This window comes from Convolutriloba macropyga, chromosome 13, assembly GCF_964194025.1.
Source record: "Convolutriloba macropyga chromosome 13, txConMacr16.3, whole genome shotgun sequence".
In the NCBI taxonomy this organism is placed as follows: Eukaryota; Metazoa; Xenacoelomorpha; order Acoela; family Convolutidae; genus Convolutriloba; species Convolutriloba macropyga.
Window position 1 is genome coordinate 24,761,849 of NC_134480.1, and position 20,623 is coordinate 24,782,471.

Sequence of the window (20,623 nt, forward strand, 5' to 3'; positions counted from 1 at the left end):
CAGTTTGTATAGTGGTTTGAGAACAAACCAATTTTGTAAATAGATACCCCAATTAATTTAAGAAATAAGCGATTTTTTTAAAGTTCTCAATCTAATCCTCATTTGGGGGACAAATAGGTCAGAAACGTGTTTGAGTGGGGTCTGAACATTATGTGCAAACGCATAATTCTTAGCCTCTTTGTCCTTAACCATTTGGCAATCTTGGTGAATCTGTCTACCGTGTACTGGTCAACCATTTGAATCCAGAAAATGTTTTTGTTGTTTAAATAAATCATAACAGATTGCGATTTTATACAGTTACCGCAACTGCTCATGCCAAAATTAATAAAAATCATTCGCAAAAAATTTTCAGCCTTGTCCTCGATTTATGTAACTTTCTGAAACTTTCGTTCCCTTTGCCACCTGAAGAAGTGATGTTGTATTCATTTCTTACATTGTCTCTATTGAAGAGTGTTCGTATTGTTTTACAAAACTAAACAGTAGAAAAAAGTGAACAAAGTGGGGTTTTAAAATAATTTAGTTATATTAAAATGTGTTCTACTTGTCACTTTTTGCATTAATGAAAGAAATTCCAATACACTAAGTTCTCTTGTTCTAATATCAACTTTTTCGCTGAAAAATTCTCAAAAGCAATTCGTAGGCAATAATTAGATGGCTTTGTTTTACGTCATATCAAGCTATATTAAAGAAGCAGCGAATAAGCTTTTATGAAGAAAATTTTTGTTCAAACATCAAGAACGCATAACTTTTTTGTAAACAAATCTGTTTTTATCTCTCAAAACAAATTAGTAAGAGAAAAAATCTTAATTTTAATTCTCAGCTGAAATATTTTCTTGCCAGAAGAATTCAAATTCTTTTGTTCTTCTTTTAGGTTCTTCTTTTTTGGAATATTTCTTTTCATTTATGTGAAACAAATTATCATCAAATTCTTCTACAATTTTTTCCTGCAATTTTAAATTATTCATGCTGCAGTTCAAAATAATTTACAATTTTCAATTATTGTTCAGACCCCCCTACGAAATTATGAAAAGGATTTTTTTTATAAATTCGTATCTTTTTGAGGAGACATCAAGGTTTAAAGTTTATTGTGAACACATGATATTTGCAAGATTTTGTTCAATTATAACAAAGTTTTTGCCAAAGTTAAGATTTTTTCTATCAAAATTTAAATGCAAAATTAGATTTTACGCTTAAAGAAAGAATTTTGTGATCCTAATGGACAAAGTAAAAAAAAGACTAGCTTTAGTCTCTTCGGGAAATTTACTATCATAAGAATTCGAATACTATTAGATCACTGTTTTTTAATCTTTTTTGCGTGTCAATTAGAGGCTAGTCCCTTTTCATACCCAGGTTTTACCAAGGCAATTCTATTTGATTTGCAGTCAAATGATGCCCAATGAAAAATATTTTCATTTATGTGTTTAATTTTGAGATTTTACTGTATTTTTTGCAGTCTTTTGGCATAGGCTCGTAAAAAAGTCCATTTGGCTTCGTAGGGAGCATCAACTGAATAGATTTGTGCAATGTTTGTAAATCGTGACCTTTTAAAATTTTTGGAGTAAAAATTGTTTGCTACTGATTTATTTTTAAAAAATATTTTTATTTTTTTATTTGTTTATAATTTTTGTTCTCCTTGAATTCTCTTCATCATATGTTAACCTTGCCACTTACCTTTAGCGTTGAGAAAACGTTCAATTTAACTTAGATAGGTCTTTCAGAATTTAGCTTCTGGTTTTAATAACTTCAGCACTTTCTTCTCATATTTTTCAACAGAAATTTTGTTTTTCCCCTGTACTTGTTCTCATTTTCATTGTTATAATTATGTTCGTGACTAATGAGAGAAAATTGTGCCTAATGAAAGAACTTATTGGCGTCCCATTGGGAAAGAATTTAGCGAATTTACTGATTTCCGTAGAACGCTAATGCTTTCAGTGTCTTTGATACTTCAAATTTTCCCCACAAATTCGTCGTTTTTGTTTGTTTGTTCATATCTACTGATATTTTTAAGTAATTTTTTTAAAAAAATAAACCTTTTATTGGTGATGAAAAAATTTAATTAAAGAAAAAACAGTTTTCACTGAAATGCTTCACTTTCTAATTGGCTTCGCTTTTTTTCGCTCTCCTTTTTGTATTGAATTAGTTGTTTTTGTCTGTATAAGTTCTTCCTTATGTAGTCGTAATAGTTCTCTAAACAACGGCAGTTCTCGTTAGTTTCGTATTGAGGGTTGAGTTAACACATTCAATGCAAACAATCATTGCTCATATTTGTGTTGTTCTGTTGTTTTGAGTGTCCATTTTTTGTTGTTCTGTGTGTCAACTTCTAGTTTCTCCCAATCATTGAGAGATCCCATGCTCTTTCTTGTAATTAAAATACTAATTTGTCAAATACTATTTTATTATAATTGATGTTCGGTTTGTTCGACAATTTGCGTTTTAATTAAAGAAAAATTGTGTATGGTCAACATTTGTGTTTCTTTTTCATGTCTTTTTGCATTTTCGCATTAAAAACAAATCCAAATGATTTTCAAAAGAGACGCAATTGAGCGTAGTTGATCATTCGTTTAAATTTTAACTGAAATAGTAATAGTTGTCATTGTTAGAAAAAAGTATAATTAATGTTCAGAAAATAGATGATTAATTTAATGGCTTCAATGTTTCGTGCTTTCGTAAATTCTTGTATTTTTTACTGTTTTTGTATCTCTAGTCCGGTTTCATGGCTTAGTCCGACCAAAAACATGTCCCAGTGGTTTTTATGACGCGAATTAAGAAAAAACTATTAGGGGGTTTTATTGAAAGTTAATGGTTCTTATGACTTCTGAAATTATTTGTTTTAAAAAATGTTGACGAATTTTATCTTCGCTCATTTTTTCTCTTTTTTGTCGACTTGTTACCTATTTTCATCACACGCAAGTCTTAATTGATTTGCAGTTAAGAAAATTAATATTCTGGGTTTTTGCCGTTAATAATGTTTGTTTTCTCTTGTAGTTCTATTAATGGAAAAACTTGTTAGTGCTCTAATGCGGCATTGGATTAGACATTTCAGTTGATAGATTGAGCTCTTAACATTCTTTTAAAAAACTGAAACTTCTATTTTTGAACAATCTTCATTTGGTTGACAATTAAATTGAAAATTTAAATGAGCTCGGGACTGAACATTATGTGCAAACGCACATAACCGAGCCTCCTTGTTAACCTCAGTAGCTCGATGAATATTGGCTGTATTTGCTGTTATTGGAGACTCAATAATCAAAATATGAATTTTTTTAATTCTCTGAAAGAACCAATTTCTCACCTACTTTTTCTCATCTTTTTATCCTAAATTTACACACAAGTAAACAAATTGTCTTCTCAATTTAGATAGCTTTCGGTTTTCAGCCCGTATTTATTAATTGCCAAACTGTTAATTCAAATAAGATTATTTCATTTTTAAAGAAAATGTTTTTTTGCGCCAAGGTAATAAGCAGCACATCCATCTTCGTTCGGTGTGCTTTCATGGTGTTCTTTCAATGCTATGAATGATTCAATGTGTGACTATCTTTTTGGACATTCAAAATCGATGTTGGACTGTTAAAAAGTTCACTTGGGCATCATTTTTGTATCAGTTTTTTGCCGTCGATTTTCTGAATTTTTAAAAATTGACCACTTCCGGTTTCAATTGATATTCTTTTTGTAAGAGCATGTATCTGAATCTCTTTGTAAAGTACAGGACACAAATCTTTTTTGTTTTGAAGTTCCCATCAAGAGGTCATTGTTTCGATTATTCATTTTTTTAATAGTTATTTCAACTTCAATTTCGAACTAGATTATTTGCTCCCGTTATGCTCGTGATATATATATATATATATATATATATATATATATATATATATATATATATATATATATGTATGTATATATATATATATATATATATATATATATATATATATATATATATATATATATATAAATTGTTATGAGCCCAATTTATATAACAAGCCAAATATAAATTAAATCTTCGTTTTCTAGACCTCTGAATGCTAACGATGTTTGCTTTCAACAAGTGAGCTCAATGAGATATTGTTATAGCCCGTTTATTCTTATTTTGAATTGCTATTTCCCTGTCTCTTTGGTTTTCTGGTTCAACTTTTATACCCACGCATTTTTGGAATGAAACCTTCATAACGATGTTAATTTAAGCTCAGCTAGTGAATATATGATAGCATTGATCTGGGGGTTTTTCCATCGCTATAAAGCTTTTGTTCATAAAGATTTAGCTTTTTTCAACTTTGTTTGCTTGAAATTTTACATAATGGGGGCTTGTTTCTGGGAGCCCAGAAAACAAAACAAACAATCAGCTACGAAAACCGGGAATTGCTAAAATTAATTAGTAAAAAAAAACTTTAAAAAATGCTCTTTTGACTTCCTAATGATAACCGTATTCAATTCGAGCATGAAAAACTTAGAATAGTCACCCCACCCAAACCTACACCCCACCAGAATAGATTTTGAACATCTACTTTTGATTGTTTTTTACAATTACAATTGTATTGATGATTGCAAATTATTAATGTTTTATTGATTAGTTCCATTGTTTTATCTATGCAAACTATAAAAGCAAAAAAACACTTAAAATTTACATTTCTCAAATAGAGTAGAAAAACTCTAAATTTGCGCCCTCGTAAATTTGTAAACATATCCGCGGATATTTTTTTTGATCTCTTTTAAACTCCATTCTATTTATAATTTCAAGAGCAGGTTTGAAATCACGTAACTGCTCTTTTCGAACTGATGTTGCTAATTTGATGGTTTAATCAAAAATTTAATTATACAGAATTGCACACCGCTTTTTCTAGTCATTAAACATCAACACTCTTAAGATCTGCGATCCTTTCTATTAATTTTATCATTCTAATTATTTTTGTGATTTAAAATTGTGGAAAAGTTAAATCTTATATTCAAACCTTTTTAGTTCAAGTTTTTAAAAATAGCAGTGACTAAATATGAGCTAACTGTAACTAGATACGAAATTGTGAGGGCGGTAAAAAGATCAATATTTATATATTTCTTCTTATTGACATTTTCAAGCTCAGCTTTGGTCAATTATGAGATAGAAACCATAGCTCTAAATCCATAATATATCGAATGCTTTAGCTGTTTTTGTCTTGAATTGTAGGAAAATATCCATATTTTTTGTCCATGGCAGGTCGGGTCGGGTTTTGTTTTCACGGGGCAACTTATTGCTACGCGTAGTTTAAATCGAAATCAGTGCCCATGCTGTGAATAAATGGTTGTTTGATTGACCTTTCGGATATTTGTCTGTTGTAGTCGCTCGAAAGTTTGTTTACAAGAAGTGCCGTATTAAATGGTGAGATAGATTTTTGTGTCGGTGATTGTTTGAGAGACTTTACAGCATCCGGTTGTTGAGGCGTCCGTGAGTCCTGAAATACGAAATATTGTACATTTTGCTGTATAAGATCAAATGCAAAATTCCAATATACAAATATAGCATGTGACCATAGCTTGAAGCAATCTATGTACGCACAAATTTTTTTCAATGGTTGTGCCCTTTTCTGCTTTAGCAGAATTAATTGACTGCACAGCAATAAGAAAACGCTGAATGATTTCTTGCTCTCACAACATGAAAAAATTCCTTTGAATAGTAACGTAGGAGCTTTTAAAAGCTATTTTTATTTTTAGGAAGAAAACAATCGAAAGAAAATTTTATGTGATTCTTTAAGAAAATTGTTGATGTTTATTATATTATTTTGTTTGAATGATTAGAAATATTTTTTGTTTCGGGTATATTTAACCGTATGGTCATAATTTTAATTTACTTGTTGCAAAAAAATAGAGTACGTGTTGTATTAGACTTGAATCCAAATTCTGGGGGCTTGAATCTGTTTCTGATTAATTGTAGAGCTTTTTGTGATCACACATTTGTTCGCTTGAATAAGCATCTGATCAAAGCTTCAAACAATTTTAAGATCTATTCTGAGTCCGATTCAGCCCCCCCCCCTCCCCCCACCCCGCCGGGGACCACCATCACAACCCCAACTATGGCGGTGCTTTTACGGCCCCTATTACAATATTTATGATGCACATTGTGATTTATTCCCTATAAGATAATTCATTACAGATTTTAAACAAAGAAGATGCCAAGAACGACCAAATCATCTCATATTCGCTCAGCGAGCTTGCAATTTACAATTCCGTATTATCATAAACCAAGACGGACAAACCCATGAAACGGGTAATATCCAGTCTAAATAGACACCTTTCCGAACAGACCACTTAATGTAAATTTTAAGTGTTTGGCCTAAATAGACCTTTGGCCGACCGAACAGACCCTATGCCCGACCACTGACCAGACCATTGGCCTTACTATTGTCCAGACAAGTAGACAACGTTGTGGGTTTTGGTAAGACACCAGAGGTCAAAAACTAGGTACTGGCCGGGACAAAACAGACCCAAGAATTTGTATGAAAGACCATTGTTCAGACCAGACAGACTAAAAAGTCGGGATTGGCAACATTGAACTGTCCTATATTAGCGGTTGATCACACCACAACAGACTTTGTGCCAGACAATCGGTCAGACGATCGACAATGATGAACAGAAATAGGGCATATTTGTTAGGACACGGCGAATACTAATTCAGAGCATCGACCACATGGAACATGACTCAGAGTTGATGTTAATTTTCGGGGATAGGATGGCGAATGCAAAGTAAGCCGATAGGCAAGCAAGCCGACAGAAAAGCAAGCCGAAAGTTATGTAATAGTTATGTAATCTATCAGAAATAATGCATTGTTAGCCGTTATAATCAATACTGCGCACCGGATATGATATAATACTTAAACTCTAGTACACACAAAGAGAGAGGAGAGAGAGAGAGAGAGAGAGAGAGAGAGAGAGCAGAGAGAGAACCATTTATTTATATGTTATATATATATATATATATATATATATATATATATATAAATAGAGAGAGAGAGAAAGCTGATTTTAGAGCCCTTTTTGATCTCAAAATTCAATTCACTATCTGTAAGTCTCTAAATTATATCCTAAAATATCACCATGCTATTTTTTTGAGATAATAATTCCTTTACTTAGCTAAAAACGCTTTTTATTCAGCCTGCAGAAATCTATAACCAACAGGTTATGGGCGCTCACCCTAGTCTCTGGGGTTAACCGCAAAATAGAGCCAAAATAGCTTTAAAAAATTGAAAGCGGTGATGGGCAATTTAAGGGGGATTGTTAGAAGATTGGGAGGGTACAACTAACCTAAATTATGCATAAGATAAGCTGGACATATCTTGACAAGAAGCTCAAATTTTTCAATGTATACTTGGCTAGAGAAATAAAGCTTTGAGGTTCAAGGAAGGACCTGAGAATGGCTTATAAAAGATGCCCAAGTTTGAGAGCTAAAGACCAGTGGTGTAATAGTTAGCATACTAGACCTGCAAGTAAGAGATGCGTGTGCCAATCCATTAATGGTCCATTTTAACAGTATTTACGCCTGCATGGTCTAATCAGGAGCAACTACTGTGAAAATGGACCTGGTACTGTATTTGAACCAGAATCTCTTACTTGTAAGCCTAATGCGCTAATTATTACACAAACTGGTCATAAGCCCTCGAACTTGGGCATCTCTTGTATCCCATTCTCATGTTCTTTTGGGCTCCTCAAGGCTTCTTTTCTCTAGTCAATTATGCGTTGAACAAGTAGAGCTTCTTGTCAAGCTATGTCAAGCTTCTTATGCACAATTTACACTCGAATGTTCTCTCTCAAACTTCTAACACCAGCAGTTATCTTATTCGTAAAAGAACTTGCTCAAAAGAATTGTGCTTCAAACACCGAATAAAACGTCAGCAAAATTTCTAAAGTCAAAAATTTGTTCATTTTTTGTACATTATAGAAGAAACGAGAACTAAGTAGGTAAACGAAATCCGAGCCTTATGGGAATTAAAACAGTTGATAGGTTATCAAATGCGGTAAGAAAAATAACAATTAAGCAACTTTGATAATGTAATTCTTTGAATGTTCAATTTCAACAACCCTGGAAAGGATGCATTACAATTACAATGAACTTAACTGAATTTTAAACTTGTTAGACCAAATTAAATAACAATGAATTTGAAACTTAAAAATTTTGTTCACAACAGCAATGAAACATTGAAACTGTTTCTTTAATTAAATGCTCAACTGCTCATATATATATATATAATATATATATATATATATATATATATATATATATACATATATATATATATATATATATATATATATATATATATATAATATTCTATATGTATATATATATATATATGTATATATGTATATTTGTGTATGCATGTATATAGCCAAGACAATTCTCTCAAAGATTTAATCTAAAACAACCTTTGTTGTCCATCAAATCATGCGGCAAACAAATGCTAATAAATTGCCAAGCATGAAAATTTTCAAAAAAAAATGTTAGAGTGTAAATTTAATGTAGTTGTTGCCCTCTTGAGAAAGTATGTTAATAATTGCAAAAACCATTGTAGCGTACGAGACCAAGTGTGGAATCTAGCAAAAAATTAATTGCTTCTCCAACTTCCAGGTGCATTTATTGATGTAGCGATAACTTTTTTAACGATATCAGTTTGAAACTTATTATAACGATCTCAGTATAAAGCCCTTGGTATAAACTGTTAGTACATTCGATTCCATGTTGGTAGCAAAATAAAAAATCAAAAGGAAAAAATGATTGTAATTTTAGAGGATAATTCTCTGTTTGGTTACTATGCCCAGTATATCATTACATAAAGTTTTCAGTTTGAAAAATTTTAGAATCTGATTATAATCTTTCAAGTTTCAAGGAAAATGTTTCCACGTGAAAATTTTCTTTTTGGTTGTGACTGAAAAAAGAATTAAAATCTTTTTCGTATTCGCTGCTTTTAAAGTTCGGTAAATTTCAAGAAATTCAAAGAAATCAAAAATTTTTTGAAATGTGTTGTTTTGTACACGTGTAGTAGTTTTTTTTAAAAAAACGAGCTTGCACTATGAGTTCTCCAAGCAGGTTAATTTTATCCCATTATCAAGTTTAAAACTATATGTAAATACAACAGACAAATAAAGACGAACAGACAATGGGTGTACCATGATTTTAAAGTAGAGCTTGAATTTCTCTGAAATTAGGACAACTATATATACCATGGTTATAATGAAGTCAGTACCAGTCGGGTTCACTTTTCTTAGAATAAGCAAAAATTGAGCTCAAAAACACATTTTACATTAAACTTTATGAGAATCCCACATTTTTATCCCCTATTATATTTTCAACATTTTGCGTTCTCAAATAAGATTTAAAACCGCTCGAAAAACTGAAGCAATGAACGGCCAAAAACACAAAGCGCCAAAAAAGACGCCGGGATTACAAATTCAGCCGCAGGGTGATAAACTTTATCGACAAAGTCAACCTTTAAAATTGTAACGCGTGATCAGATGGTAATAAATGAATTTGAGGAAGAAACCCGAGCAGAAAAAGATTCGAGAACAGGTTCTCAATGGAAACCAGATAAAAGAAAGCTAATCAGCTTTTTTAACATCATTACGATAAGGTCACTCTTTGACAGTGCGCAAATCATATGAAGCAAAAAACGCAAAAAAAATTAAACCGGACAAATGAAAGCTATTCCACTTCTATCGAAATGCAAAGATGATAAATTTATCCAAACAAATCGTTTTAACGTTTTACAAATTTGCACTAATTATCACCAAAAATTATAATGCGACATAGATATGATAAAGTTACAGGAACATAACTTGTTGTGCAAATTGCAATCAACAGAATGATGAAAGTCAGTGAGATTCGATTATAAGAAGTTCTCATTTCTCTCAAAAATGCATTCTTGTCCACTACGATAAAACAGAAATTTTGCGACAAAAGCAAGATTGCATTAATTTAGTATTTTTGATTCAAATGGAGAACAAAGTTGCATTTACCATTCGATATTAGTAGATAATTTGTCAGAAAATCTAATGCCATTTCATCTGTTGGCGTGTAGATCAATTTGTTTGAGTTGTCATCAACTCGTTCTGGGATGAAATTATCTTTCGTGTTGATGAGCTTTGATACTTTGAGAAGCACAGGGTTAGTTGCAAGATTAATGCAACTCTACTTCTCCTATCATATGGTTGTGGGCTCACTGTTTGTACCCCAGTTCTCTAAGAGGACCACGCAAGAAAATGGCTTCTTGAACCACAGCAGCTAAAACCTGGTATTCTGCCTCACAGTATGAGAGTGACACTTGGTTGGTTCATGACTTACAAACTGACAGACCCCCACTGTCTCTCATTTTTGAATAGTATCCTGCGGTTGATCGCCTATGATTCACGTCTCCACTCTGGTATGCATTTGTTTTGACAAATAGAGTGTTGTTACTGGTTGATGGGAAAAGAGTCAGAGATTTAGTATGTTGTAAGTATCTCAACACTCGCTTGCCACTATTGAAACGCTCAACAGTTGGGTTATTCATGAAGCGTGATAAGACATTTGCGATCCAAGTGATATAATTTGCTTAGCCAAGTAAAACAGCGGTCTTCTAAACTCACGTGAATCCACTCTTACAGAATCTTGTTGAGCTATTTCAACTTTTAGATTTTTTTCTGATGGTAATTTGCTTGATTTGCAGTCTTGCAAATTGAACTGTCCTAAATTGTTTTGAGTGTACTTTTCTAGATCTAAATTTATTCCTTTTTGTGTTTTTAGAATTCTCTTTCCAATGAAACGTTCAAGATCTCCTCTTTCGTCCATTTTATACTTTGACTCTAGTGAACTCTTCAAATTGTTGATCTGTGTTGGAATTTTTTCTGCCATGACAAAGTCAACAGCCCAGGTCAGAATGAACAATTTTTCGTCTCTGTTGGTTTTCACAAAACGACAGTAATTGTGTTTAATCCTCTCAACCCTTGCTAAATCAGAAAAATTGAAAGCTCCGGTTACCACTTTTTGGCTGCTTGCTTCAGTTTATGTATTGAGTCGTTAAGCTTACAAACTAACTTGTTGCCATCACCGTCCAACTTTTTAAAGTGTTTTGGTAGCTCTAGATAGACCTCTTCGTCTACTTCAGGACGATAAAAAGTTGCTTTTATATCCATTTATTTTAAAAAGAAAACTTTTGATAGCTGATAAAGCTAGTAGTACTCTAAAGGTGTCAGGTTTCCTTGGTGGAGCCAAATTTTCTGAATGTTCAATGCCCCCAATTTGTTTAAAACGTTTTGCTACATGACGAGCATTAAACTGATATTTCCGTGTTTATGTCATGTTTTAATTTGTACAACCACCAATCAGATATAAAATTTTGTGCTTCTTTGAAAGTTTCAGTTTCTGTTTCATTAAAACTCTTTATCTCTCTTTTCATTGCTTCAAGCCATTTGTCTTTTTGTTCTGAAATTTTAGTGTTTTCAAGCTTGATGAAATTTTTTGTTATTGTGCTTTGTCAGCATGAGAGTAGCTTTTACCAAAGCGTTCCTGAGGTGCGCTAGACCTATCACTTCGCTTAAGTTCTTCATCTTGTGCTGCTTCCTTTCTCAATTTTTTCCTTTTATCGTACTCTGAACAGTTTTGCATGGACATCTGGTCACCTGAAGAAATTGCTGTATAACATAGTTAATCTAATATTTGCAGTCTTGAGAATTGTTTCAACATTTCTGTTGTAAATTCTGGACAGATACTGGAATTTTTGAAAAGGTTGTTCTTACTATGTTTTTTCTTGCAAATTTTGGACGAAACTGTACAAAAAACTTTAATTTTAGTTCGACGCGAGGACTTGGCTCATCTTGTATAATTTCTAGTTCAACTTCAATATCTTGATTCTTTTTACTTTCTTGAACACTCTCTGTTTCAAATGTGTCAACCTGTGAAATTACCTCACTTGTGTTTCTTTTATCCTGCAGTTCTTCCCTTACTTCGTCTGAGTCTATACATAGAAAGCTCTCTTCTCTATCTTTGGTTTTATTATGAAAACCTGGTAGATTCTTTGCCTTGAACCGTACATTTATGAATGTAAAAAAACGTCTAGTTTAAAAGTTTTGCAATAAAAAAACTGTTGTGTTATCAGAGTGTCCAGTGAACAGACACTTAGTAGCTATTGGATAAAAGTTTTGTGTTTCACTGGCATCAAGATTTTCTGAATAGGCTAGACAACCAAATCTTTTGTGTGTGATTGCCTCCCAGATTTCTATTAAAAAAATTTCGAAGATTGCCTATGTGTTCTTGCATGACATACTGCATGTAAGGCTCGATTCTAATAACTTTCAGGCAATTTTGAAACTATTAGAAGGCAATTTGCAGCTGCTACTACTGTTCCAATAAAACATTCTGCAACACCAATTTTCTCGGGTGTTTCTGAAGCTGTGAATTCGCAAGCTATTTTTTTGCTTATGCGGAACTTTTTAAAGGCTTTGTTTTAGTATTCTGTCCCATTATCAGTTCGCAAAACTTTGTTCGGCCATATTGTGAAACATACTCTTTGAAAGCTTGCAATGCTTGAGTTTTTTATTTCATAAGTTCTACAACTGCGTAGCCACTATAATCATCTATGAGAATAATTGCAAAACTTTTGCCACCTATAGTTGATGAACTCACTGGTCCAGCAACGTCAGAGTAAAATCTTTCTAGCTGTGAAACAGACTATTTTGAATTTTTTCCCAATGCACAAGTTTCCGAAAAACTTGCAGCATGGGAAGCTTCATCTGTTGTGCCGACTACATCTCTAAAGTTCGAGTTTCCCAATCTTTGGTGCAAAAGTTTTGCTTGACGTGTACCCCTCAACTTGAAATTGAAAAGTGATGTTTGTTTCATTTTCTGTATGGTAAGAAGAATAATTTGCCTCTCATTATTGGTCTGAAGCTTTCTTTGCTTCTGAATTTTAGCACTGACTTGGCTTCTATGTGAAAAAAATCATGTTGCATTTGAACTAGATTTGAAACTGAAAATAAGCTTGTTTTGTTTTCTGTTACAAGCAGAGTTTTTTCAGAAGTCACTTTATGTAGCAAATCATTAGTGTTTTTTGCTTCCACATCTACATCTTCAATTGCTTCAGCGTTTGTTTTCCCTCCGTCTGAATTTATAGCTGTGGATGCTAAGGCTTCATGAGGACTTTTTGTTGATGTTTACATGCACTTGCTAGATGGCCTTTAGCCTTGCATATACTACGTAAAGCGTTGTCTCTTTGTAACAAATAGCTGCTAAATGTCCAGGTTTGTTGCATACATAACATATTCTGGGGCTTTTAGACATACTAGGCTTAGAAAAAGTCTCGCTAGGATGTGATTTGAATAGAGAATGTATACGAATTCGATGAGAAGCAATCTTTGCCGACATGGCAACGTGTTGATTCTCCTCCACATGATCTTTCTGTCGGCAGTTCTGCTCAAATTAGTTGAGACGTTTCCTCACTTCAACAAATTTCTCTGCAGAGTTGAAGCTCTCGTGCACCACGAAATGCTTATATTGTTTTGGAAAGCCATTCAAAACTATTGCAAAAAACAGCGTTTCAGGAAACTGCTCACCAGCATCACACAAGGGGGTGACCAATTCTTGCGCTCTGACAAAGTATTGGCGGATAGCTTCTTCCTCGCGAAGATGTAGTCCGGCCAATTGTCTCATCAGACTTATGATTTTGGTTGTCGCGTCAATTCTAAACCGTTGCTGGAGAGGTTGCCAGGCTTTTTGACCATCACCGAGACCCTTGCTTCTCACGCAGTCATACCGAATGAGCACGAGGCTGCTGGCGTTTAGTGTCAATACCTTGTAGCACCAAATCTGGTTTTTGTGGCTCTCATTTTCTTGTATAGCTGTAGCTCTAGCTTGTGTCTGTGCCTCGTATTCTTGCGTTTGTTGTATCAATGGTATATTCCCTAAAGGATGCTGGCCTGTCAAATAGTTCAACTGTGTCTGTGAGCGTTCCGAAGAGGCCGTTGGTTTGCGCAAGGGCAACGAAACGAGTACTCTATGATGGGTAGCCCTCTACTACTCAACTGAGTGTCATCCGCTTGAAACTATTCTTTAAAGATGCCCTCATGAAGTTTAAGCTCCAACTTTTCTATCACAAATGCTGATTTAGTTTTTATATACGAGGGAAATCTCAAATACTGCATCTTAAAATTCTCGTCGATCTAGAAAAGCAAAAACTGCCAACACCGACACTATAATCTCAACAAAACTCTATCGGTGTATCAACGGTCTGATGGGTGGGCCCATAACCTGTTAGCAAGATTAAGGAGGCGGTAGCACATCAACCCAGATGAGGCAGGAACAACCCAGAAGATAAATTGAATTTAAGAGATTCAAACGAGAAGAAGTGCTCAGGTTTTAACAAACAAACAGTCGTATATATAGTCTGAAAAATAAATATAATATTTACAGCTTACATTTGTTAAAAGGTTAACGTATCAAAAATTATTTAGGCGTGTGAGTGGGTGTCATTACATAAATACATGCAAAAATTTACTTCTTTTGAGATTGTTCACAAAGTTGCATTTACCATTCAGTTTTAGAAGATAAATAACAAAATTTGACAAACATACAGCTCAAAAAAGATTCACATTCGTTTTGTAAATTGCTAACTGCAGTTGTTGTTATGATTCTGCTAAGTTTGTTTTCTTTCTCTGTTCATTAACATAAGTTAAGTTTCCAAGCTCTATGATTTTTTCTCAGTTTTTTTTCTCTGATCCAATATACGGTAATCAATATATAGTCGTATCCACACATTGTTTCGCGATTTGATTTTACAATATGTTAAAAAGTGGTACTTCAAAATACGAGTGGTACATAATTTTTTTACTTAAAACTGTAGCTGACATTTAAGATAGAGTTCTAAGAAAACAAATAAAAAGAAGATGTACAGATGTTTTCTTGCTGAAAAACCTGTGGCAAAAACAACAAAAAATGACGATGAACTCTCTAAGACATCCTCTCTTTTGTCTTTCTATAGTCGCCTTCACTTTTGGAGCGGTGCGTATAACTTAAATCAGATTAATTCGGAAAACTGTTGTATTTTCATGTTTCAATATATGCAAAAATTTTATTCTCACAAACGCTACTCTTTCATTATTTATCAACTTTTTGACTATTTTTCTCGAATTTGTAGTTCTATTCCAAGTGTTGCTGTTCTAAAATGTTAGATAGAGAGATGTATGCTCAAAGTTAATTAGTACCTGGTATCATACCCAAAATTAACTAACCAAGTTTTTCGGTAATTGTCTCAAAGTTTTCGCCATCATTATTGGAACTACTATTTACGCTCAAGGGCTTTGAGCTCTTATGTGATTAAAAAGGGGGGAAGTGGGCTCGCTACGGATCAAAAAAGACGATCAATACACAGAAAACCACTGCGACCAGCTTGCTTTAAATCAGCATACGTTCTATTGATGAAACTTTTTGCGAAATTGGTTTGCTTTATAGAAATAAGTGAGTAAAACAACAGGATGATGAATAATTGTTAATTTTTTATGCGCATTATAGAGAATACCAAAGACAAGAGCGGCCTGTTTTCAGTTACCCTTTTATTCTTTACCCTTAAATTTTTTCTGTTCTTTTCACGATCACTAATCTGCTTTGGTGACTATGGTCATTTTTAGTTCAACGCGGTATCATCACTGAAAACAACTCAACCTTAACCTCACATAGACTGCTTCACCGGGGTTTGAAAGCAAGGGATGGAACTGTCAGTCATTGGCTTTCATTACTTCTCGTCTGTTAATCCGGAAATTGATGGTCTGATCAGAGAAGGCTGTGTTCTGGGATCTTGATCTGGAAATCTACAAGACCCAGATCTACGCGTGAGCCTGTAATTATGACCAGTGCAGTGGAAAAAAGGTGGATCTATCCCCTCAGCTTAATTAGTCAAACACTTTCAGACCCTGGACCGCACGTGCTGTTTTAAACATAGTATCTTGCTATATGACAACACAATTTATAAATGGGGGTTAAAAAGCACTGGGGGTGGGGACAGAGTAGACCCACAAATAAACACAGGCAACAATTATCTAACTATCTCTCACCTGTGGTAATGACTCTCGAGATAAAATATTGTGTCCATATGCTGTGTTAATTCTTGGCAACATGGGGTAAGATCTCTTTCCAATTGGTTCCCATGTGTACCCTGCCACGTTTGAGTTGGCCGCTCTTGCCGCGGGAACTGAGCACGCGTTAATCAGTACAAAACTGACAAATGAAGTTATTAGAAGTGTGCGGACCAAATTATCTCCAGTGAATTTCGATTGGATGCCCGTGACACTGTTTCTTAAATGTTCCTTGGTGGGTTTTGGTAGTGAAGTAGAAACTGACCCGGGTCGCGCAGTGAGGTGTTGCTGTGTTCTCTGCCTAGCGTTTCCTCTAATTTGTGCCTCCATTGTTACAGGGAGTCTTTTTAGCCTGAAAAAGAGTCTCTTTAGCAAGAATAAATAATGACAGAGCTGTGAAACAAATGTCGAAGTTTCGTTTTACTAGATAATCTTTTGAAATGAAATACACTAGGGTACCAAAAAGCTACGTACACCTGAAGATTTTTTAAAAAGCAATACAAACATCAAAAATATAACATTTTGAGTTGAGATTTGATCTCTAATAATGCGTCATTACACCTCTAGCTTTTTAACGTCTAGCAGACGATTTGTATGTTTTGCATACATGATTCTCACGACGTCTGCGTCAATTTCATTCCAATTTCATTTTTCTTCTAAATTTTCCGAATAAACTGTCCGCTTTCGTAATCGTTGCTTCAAAATTACCCATAAATTTTTAATAGTATTCAGATCTGGACTGTCTGCTGGACATTCCAGTACCTTCCACTCGTTTTCTTGGAAAAATTGCCCATAATCTTCTATTTATGCACAGCAGCACTAAAAAATAATGTCCAGGAAATGCATTTTTTCTTCGTAATTTTTCAAAATTTCCGAAGAACTGACAGCGTTTAACTTGTTTGATTACTAAACAAGCAATCTCCGTCCATCTGATTGTATTACACCCCAAAACACAAGTGATCGTTTGTTTGAGCACAAAGTTTTCGTGGCTTTTTCGAGAAATCTTGATTCATTTCTTCAAAAGAACCTAAGAATTCCGTCAATGGAGATTCGCTTCCTCGTTTCATCAGTAAAAGCAACATTCTGCCAGATCGAAGAAGCTTCTTGAGTATATTGATACAACTTTTTGAACGAAAACCTTTTTCTGCATCAAACTGACTTTTTTGCAGCATGTCTTAAAAAACGCCATGTTTTTTTGAGATATCGTCTAATCGTCTAACTGAATTTCTGGAAATTGTATTGTAGCAAGAGAAAGCATTATGAGCTACTTTAGTGTGCTCCAGTGAGGTTTTGGGCTCTTTCAAAACATCGGTAAATAACTTTCTTTCTGATTTTTTTTTACTATTTTGAGGGTCTTCCGCTCAATTTCTGGGCCTCCAAGCTGCCATTTTTCAAGTAAACATGCTTTGTATACAAACTGTGCAAAGCATCTTGACTTCAAATTGAGTTGTTTCTGTTTTTTAGACCATAAAAATCCGACATCTCGTAGCGTAACAACTTGGCAAGCGGTGAAAGAACACAGCGCTTCAACCATCTTTTCTGTTTGAGCAGAGAAAGTGAGAAAAAAATTCTCTAAATTCCACTTTTTTCACGCCTGAGCACAAATCATGCTTGTGAAGCACAAATCATGCTTTAAAAACAGAAATCATGCTGTACATAGCCATTTGGTACCTTAGGGTATCATGAGAAGCTTATAAAACATTTTGTGAAAAGAAAACAAAAAGAAATCCCGAAAAAAGTCCATGGCTCAAGACAAGTATAGGCTGGAGCAACTAAGATCATACTCTGGACAAATTTTTCATTGAGACGTTCTCTCTGATTGCAGCGTCTGCTCTCCTATCAATTACAAGAAGATTAGTCCCAATAACTAATCGTTCAGGCTTTCTGAATAGGAAATTTATTCAAGTTAGGTTATTTAAATTTAATAAACGTAAAACATCTAACTGAAAATCTTGACTTTTGATTCTGCACTTAAATTTTAGCTCTCAACTGGTTCAGTAACAAAAATATTAAAACTAAATTTGGCTTCCTCGAAGGCAGTGAAGGAAATTGACTCTGTACTTCGTACAAATTTTCTCTCTAGGAACTCTGTTCCTCAGAATGAAATATTGTGAATATCAAAGTTATTTTTTCAACAAGTCGAAGTTAAGCTAACCTGTACAATTACTAAGGTGGTTCACAGGCAGAAGACACTCTAACAATTGATTTAACGGAAAAATGAAGGGCAATTTAATACGAACTCTACGTCAAATTAAGACGACAAAATTAAGGATTTTCCATTGATTTTTGGCAGTATTTCAGGCTCAATTTTTGGTGCAAGTCACGTGGTTTTGCATTTCAATTTCGAACTCTTGATAGGATAGAGAGAGCTATGTAGTAACATTCTCTGAACTCGAGGGTGCCCTCTCTGAATTCATAAGATTATCACAAATTTCAATGAAACAGGCACACTAAATTCAGTATTTTATACTCCAGTAGAGCTTGATTCATCAAACTAGAGTACAATTTGTTAAGTTGCGAAAACGTGGCAATACTGATGTGCTGATAACGGGATTAATCGAGTTTGAGCTTCGTATTTACCTACTAATAAAAGTTACTAAAATGCTAACAAGAGTGAACAAATCTATAGAGCTTCGATAGAATGTGGCATTATTTTCGCTTCTCATGCTATTCTAACTCTACTGCTTCGTGAACGCGCTTGCTTACTTGCTTATATAATAAGCTCGGCTCCAGCACTGGCCGATAATTACGTTTGATCCATTTGGTTAGCCCATGCTCAGTTGCGGTTGGTTCGATCTGGTCCTTGGCCATTTTCTGTCCTTTTGATTCTATATTTCTTTTTGTTTTTTAACCTCTGTAGATAGGTAATCACTACAGATTTGGCTCTATTTAGAATCCAAGCAAAATTCTATGAGAGCCCAGTAATCTAGCCGAAGGCAAGAACCCGTTCACTGAAAAAAAAAACAGATAAATGAATGGTGAAATGACCTTTTTACAAGCACTAGCTGATATTTATCAATTTACAACATAGTGTATTTTTTATGCAAGTGAACTGGTAAAAGTTAAAACGTTACTGCGAATTGGGAATATTGTATTGAAAATAGACGAAATAGATCAAGCTGAATTTTGGGACCAAAACTGGAAACAAATATTCTATAAGTTTTGTAAAGGGTGGTTTGGTCTGCCAAGGGCGGTTCAGTTGTGGCCCAAGGTCTGGCTTGGGTTTGCTTAACCTGGACCAGAGTGGCCAAACTATGCGCAGTTGTACCAGAAAAACCAAACTCTGTTCAGTCTGGCCCATACCTGACCTTCGCTATCGGGACCCCATGTGCATGACCTAGACACCCGTCTGGACCAGGTCTGCTTTGAGTCATCTTTGGTGTGCACACAGAAATGACTGGCTAATTTGTTTCATGTATAATGCAACGGAAGTTTGAAATCTTGCATATTTGATCATTGTTATCTTGCATATTTGATATTTCATCATGAATCATGTAACAGAAAAAAGGATACTTCAATTTTTTTGAAAGGTGCTATTGAGATGTTCATCAAAATTCTACCATCTAATTGCCCACAATGCCAGTTTTCGCAACCCAAAAATATGTTAAGTTTGCAATCTGCATGCTTGATTGCATAAATACACGAATCCGATTTGTTTGAGGCTTGACGCATCCTCTCTAAAAAACCGTTTTCAAATCGTGACATGCTTGGCGAAAAATTTTTCAAACATTCATTTCGTTGTTTTGCGTACATCACTAGCAAGATACCTATAAAATTTAGACACAACTGTTGTTAGAATGATTTTTGAAACCGTTTTTGGAGAGAAATGTTCCTTCGAAACTGGGCTTCAAAAACAAAAACTGGAAATGGCAATTCTTGTTTTCCAAGAAGACAAATTATGGAAACTTTTCTTTTAGAAGATTAGAATCTGTTTTCATGTGTAGGGGATGTATTTTTTATTTATGAGTGTTTGATGGATGATGTAAGTTCAAAACTTTTAAGAGTCTAAATTCTTTCATTCTCCATTATCCTAAAAGTAAAACAACTAAAATGGTCTCAAGACTTGACAATTACAAAACTATCATAAAACGAAAAGACACAAAAGTAACAAAAACTATTTCAAAAGAATTTTTAAAATGCTGATGTTTGCTTCCGAGAACCAATGAGAATAAAACAAAAATCTTTGTGAAGTTTTCTTGCATTGGAACCTCGAATAATTATAATAATAATTAATAATTGTGGTTCTTGCGTAATCGCAGCGCAACAGCATTAGGCCACAGCGGTCTGTTCTCAGCTGTTTCTTTTTCTTATTATTCACCACATTTCAGACTGATCTTTTCATGAGCAGAGTTGATCTTTTTTTGGTGATTATAGCCATTTCTTTTTGAGTCTGAAACTTTCACGTGGTACCATCATTGCAGCCAACATTGGTCAGGCTATGGTCCACCTGACCGACAATTATGCTAACATAGTGCCAAAAAGATATGTCCGCCAAGCAAAGTCATTGACTTACGCTCCCAGATTTTACAAAATTTTAAAAAGATCAGTTTTGCTTCATTTTTCGGTT

The 20,623-nt window shown here is 34.2% G+C and overlaps 1 protein-coding gene across 3 annotated transcripts in view; it reads right to left on the reverse strand.

Moving 5' to 3' along the window:
* Positions 1-5,033: 5,033 nt before the first annotated feature.
* Positions 5,034-20,623, reverse strand: part of LOC142351487 (uncharacterized) — a 32,566-nt gene continuing 16,976 nt past the window's right edge. For 2 of the 3 annotated variants that reach the window (XM_075403528.1, XM_075403529.1), the window contains exons 2-3: positions 16,036-16,408; positions 5,034-5,420 (exon numbers count right to left, since the gene is read on the reverse strand). In XM_075403528.1, coding sequence (XP_075259643.1) covers positions 5,223-5,420; positions 16,036-16,408 — 571 coding nt within the window. In that variant the 3' untranslated portion in view covers positions 5,034-5,222. Of the gene's footprint in view, positions 5,421-16,035; positions 16,409-18,211; positions 18,563-20,623 lie in introns of those variants that run through there. The other variant, XM_075403530.1, reaches the window with a different exon arrangement.